Here is a 5223-nt window from a genome sequence, read left to right on the forward strand (position 1 = left end):
CAAAAATATAATCAGGGCTTATGTTTTAAAGTAAAATTGAGAGAATTTATAAATTTTAAAAATATCTAAATAATTTTTTTATTTATATCAAAGTGTTTAAATAGATATTTATATAACTATTTTATTCAAATAGTTTCAAATAAAAACATCAAACAATTTATAAGACGAAAGAATTTCACAATTCTTAATATTATATTGACATCTACCTAGCCTATATAAATAAAGTTAACTATTTATTGTCTATTTAAATTTTATTTCAGGCATTAAAAAATATTTCTAAAGGATTTTTTTGTTGATAAATTTTAATATATCTATGTTGTATTCTGGATTAGTTCCCAACAAAATGATGTCAAAAATTTGTGTGAGACGGTCTCATGAGTCGTATTTTTGAGACGGATATCTTATTTGGGCTATCCATGAAAAAATATTATTTTTTATGCTAAGAGTATTACTTTTTATTGTGAATATCCGTAGGGTTGATCCGTCTCATAGATTAAGATCCGTGAAACGGTCACACATAAGACCCACTCCAAATTGATTATTCTTTTATCATTTTTCTCACTTTGTGTTTGTATTGTGATAAGACTATTGGGATTTTCTTTGAGGGAAAAAACTTCATTTATTGTTTATGACATGATTTACGAATTGATTAATTATACTTTAAATTTATCTAATTTTTTTTAAATGAAATGAATGCTAAAATCATAAAACTGAAATATACATATGAATTTTAAAATGCTTTATAAATTGTTAAGTCATATAATTTATAATTGTAACAGATATAAAATTATTTTTTCATGATAATATTATTATAAAATATAAAAAAAATAAAAAGAAGAAAGATCATCTCACAGTTAGACTGAAGATACTGATAAATATTTTAGTGGTAACGATGAATAACGAGTGAAATGGTAATTGATGATTTGAAAGATGTAAGATGAGAAAATTAAAATAAAAATAATGTTGAAAAAATTGATATATTTATGGATAATAACAATAAAAAAAGATCATTTGAGCGTCTATTGTGATAAACTAAATTAAAAAATATAGTATTATTTTTATTGAAGATGATTAATATGTAATATATGAATCGAATTAGTTTGTTTCCATAGAGTTTTATGATCCAAATATTTATTTGTAAAAATCCGTATCGCTGCGTAAAGATTACGTTGATATGGACAGGAGTACAACTAATATATTATTGGGTAGTACTCACTAGGTACAATTATATTGTACAGTCACGTTATAGGGTGATTTATTATGGAGTGATTATCATGTGCGATCGTCTCACGGATCACAATCTGTGAGACGGACCAACCCTACCCATATTCACAATAAAAAATAATACTATGAGCATAAAAATTAATACTTTTTCACGGGTGACCCAAATAAAAGATCTGTCTTATAAATACGACCCGTTGGATCGTCTCACATAAATTTTTGCCTTTATTATGTATATATGAAATAAATAAATTGTTTCGAAATTTACCTGATTCAATATATATAAATAAAGGGAATAATAAGTCTTTCATAAACATTGTGAAATGGCACGTTAACACATATTTTTGGATCTCGAAAAACTTGTTATATTAAATATGTTTACGGTATTTACATCAATATCTTATCGAACTTTAAAAAAACATTTGCGGACTCCTCTTTGAGTTTCAAGTAATTACACGATATGGAAAAATTTGTAAAATAATCTCGATCAATTATTTAATTAAAAAAATGATATCTTTGAGTATATTTGAAATATATACGAGAATATCTTTTCTTAATTAAATAGTTGATTTTAGTTAAAAAAATCAAAACACCCTTTACCATGTCACACATAACATTGATTGTTAATGTTATGAATAATTATATTTTAATTGATTTATATGACAGTAATTATGTAGAATAATACTTTATAACCTATCTGCCATTGAGATTCTAACTTTGAGTCATTCAAATAATTGATATATATATATATATATATATATATATATATATATATATATATATATATATATATATTAGACAACAAGACATATTTTAACTAGGTAAATTTTATTATTTTTTAGGTTCATTTATTGGAAATGAGTGTGTGACAAATTGAATGAATGATAATCGAAACAAGGCAAAAATTGTTGTGAGACGGATCTCTTATTTGGATCATCAATAAAAAATATTATTTTTTATACTAAAAGTATTACTTTTTATTGTGAATATCGTTAGAATTGATCCGTTTCACGGATAAAGATTTGTGAGACTGTCTCACAAGAGACCTACTCTCGGAATAAAAACACATATTGATGTGAAAATATGTATTCATTAAATTTTTGTGCATGCTAAATAAACTTCGAATTAATATAATAACTTTTCAAAATCATATTAATCGAGTAAAGCATGCCAAATAATTTATGTTGGGTCGAAAAAATGTTGTCGAAGAATTTGTTTAATCCAGATTATAAAAATGGATATGAAAACATAAGAGTAAAGTCGATAATTTCGTTAAAACATTAAATTAAATTAAATTAAATTACAATGAGTGGACCGTTTTGACCTGCGAGTCAAAATGGTATTCTCCAGCTGTGACTTTTGAAAATTCTTATGCATTAAACCAAATCCACTCATTTATATATATAATCCAAACAGTGGTTCTCTCTCACTGATTCCACCATGGTTTCTGTACAAGATTCCCACTCTCACTCCAACTCCAACATCTCTGCTCGCTACCCCCAAACGCGCCCTTACTACTACTACACTCCGCCGCCGTCCTCCGTCAAGTTGAACCGTTCCATGGGCCGTTCTATGCGGACAATCCGTTCTACTATCTTCTTAGATGATGACCAGAGATCGAGGAATGTGTCGGAGATTCTTACTGACTCGGTTATCGACCTCCGGCTAGGCGAACTTGCTAAGAAATCTACTAATACTTCCAAGAGCCCCTCCTCATCGGATATCGATGAGATTTTGGATGTCTCGCAAGCATTCAGTGATTTTTCTGCTTGTTCCAGCGACATTTCTGGGGAGCTCCAGCGCCTTGCTATCGTTCCCGACCCAGTTCCGGAACCGGACATAGACTTCAAGCCTGAATCCGAACCTTGTTCTGGGTTCTTACAGAGAGAGACTTTTTCTACGGAGATTATCGATAGTATCTCACCTGAAGACCTGCAGCCCACCGTGAAATTGTGTGTTGATGGTTTGCAATCTTCATCAATTGCTGTGAAGAGATCTGCTGCTGCTAAATTGCGATTGTTAGCGAAAAATCGGGCCGACAACCGGGTCTTGATCGGTGAATCCGGGGCAGTACCCGCTTTAATCCCGCTCCTCCGCTGTTACGACCCGATGACCCAAGAACACGCCGTCACGGCTCTTCTGAACCTCTCCCTTCACGAATCCAACAAAACATTGATCACAAAATCAGGCGCGGTCAAATCTTTAATCTATGTCTTGAAAACAGGTACCGAGATTTCCAAGCAAAACGCCGCTTGCGCTCTGTTGAGTCTGTCTTTAATAGATGAGAATAAAGTCTCAATTGGAGCTTGCGGTGCGATACCTCCGTTGGTTGCACTGCTGATAAATGGTTCAAATCGAGGCAAAAAGGACGCTCTGACCACTCTTTACAAGCTCTGTTCTGTGAAATTGAATAAAGAAAGAACAGTGAGTGCTGGGGCAGTAACCCCGTTGTTGAGTCTTGTGGGTGAACAGGGCACTGGACTAGCGGAGAAGGCCATGGTGGTGTTGAGTAGCTTGGCGGGGATTGAAATGGGTCGTGAAGTCATTGTCGAAGAAGGTGGAATCCCAGCTTTGGTGGAAGCGATTGAGGACAGCAGTGAAAAGGGGAAGGAATTTGCGGTGTTAACTTTGTTGCAGTTGTGTGGCGAGAGTGTTAGAAACAGGGGATTTCTTGTGCGAGAGGGAGGAATACCGCCTCTGGTTGCCTTGTCTCAGATCGGGACGGCGAAAGCTAAACAGAAGGTTAAATTTTTTTGTATTTTTATCTCTTGTTTATATTTTTACTACAAACTTTTCTTTTCTTGGTGCCAATTTATGTGCTCAAATTAGCAAGCCACATGAACAGGACTATAATTTTTTGTTTTTGTTTTTTAGACTATTGATTAGGAATCTTAGATTGATTGGTATTCGCCTTTCTTGGATTTCAAATTTTGATGAAAACTGGTTTTTATTCATTTAGCATGTGGCTAAGCTAAGTAATTAATGAACGGTAAATGATTGGCCATCATTGAATCAACATCTATCCTTCCTAATTGACTGGCTTCGAAGCATGAGCGGATGATTGACCTATGAAGTTGGTCCTGCAAAGTTGTCTTAATTATTAGGTAGACTGTTAAACGAACACATCTCTCTCAAGTGGCATCCGTTTCTTTAATGACGAGGATGGAAACTTAAGCTTACAAAATTAAGCATCACAAGTTCACACCAAATTTTCTGATTATGTCATAATCTCGTGGTCCAGATGTGGGGTCTGGTCCTAATCTATTGTTTAATGCTGTTCTTACTTTCTTTGTTATTAATAATTAGGTAGATGTTGGAAGTATTTATGTTCTACGTTATCATCTTTCCTCTTGTGTGATCCATCCCGGATAACAACGGCTGCAGGGTTGCTTTCGTTGTTCTTGCATTTAGTTTCTTTTTCTGTAAACGAATGGTGCCGTTTTTTTTATGCCCAATGTTTTGATTGAATGGGAGTGTGTTCACTTTTTGGCAGGCTGAAACACTTCTTGGGTACTTGAGAGAATCAAGACACGAAGCTTCTTCCTCGATTCCATAATTGAGGAGGCATTTTAGATGGTTAAACAAATTTCTTAATTAATACATTATATTGTATTGTATTGTATTGTATTATATTGTGCCTGAGAAGTTAATAATGTGTTGTTGGGTGTATATAGTTTAGTGTGTTGATGGAATGGAAAGGGTGGTTGAGTGTTTTTGAAGGTTTGCAAGAAAAAAGAAAAATCAAGTGTGAAATGAAAGCTGGTGACGAGAAGAAGATGACATAACCTTTAATTTTTGGGATTTTAATGGCCCTTGTTCTTTACTATTATCATTTTACTGACTGCTGCAGTTTGTTTTTAGCTTTGGTTGGGGCTGTCATCCTTGGTTTTGTTGGGTGATTCCTGATTCTTTGGAAGGCTTCTCTAATTATCTGAACTAGTCCTCTGCTTCAAAATCAAGTATGGTTGAGTATGGTTTGCCATGATAATCTTATTAATTATA

At 33.1% G+C, this 5223-nt stretch overlaps 1 protein-coding gene across 1 annotated transcript; it reads left to right on the forward strand.

Moving 5' to 3' along the window:
• The first annotated feature begins 2615 nt into the window (after positions 1-2615).
• LOC140836820 (uncharacterized) lies at positions 2616-5223 on the forward strand. The gene is made up of 2 exons (XM_073202638.1): positions 2616-3963; positions 4715-5223. Exons 1-2 carry the CDS (start codon positions 2662-2664, stop codon positions 4775-4777), a joined length of 1365 nt encoding a protein of 454 aa, XP_073058739.1. The 5' UTR covers positions 2616-2661; the 3' UTR covers positions 4778-5223.

Source organism: Primulina eburnea, chromosome 7, assembly GCF_022965805.1.
Source record: "Primulina eburnea isolate SZY01 chromosome 7, ASM2296580v1, whole genome shotgun sequence".
In the NCBI taxonomy this organism is placed as follows: domain Eukaryota; kingdom Viridiplantae; phylum Streptophyta; class Magnoliopsida; order Lamiales; family Gesneriaceae; genus Primulina; species Primulina eburnea.

Excerpts from the sequence above, each read along its gene's own strand:
- LOC140836820 (XM_073202638.1), top strand. The coding sequence starts at position 2,662 with ATGGTTTCTGTACAAGATTCCCACTCTCACTCCAACTCCAACATCTCT. Across the intron at positions 3,964-4,714 it reads CGGCGAAAGCTAAACAGAAG|GCTGAAACACTTCTTGGGTA; the intron begins GTTAAATTTTTT and ends ACTTTTTGGCAG.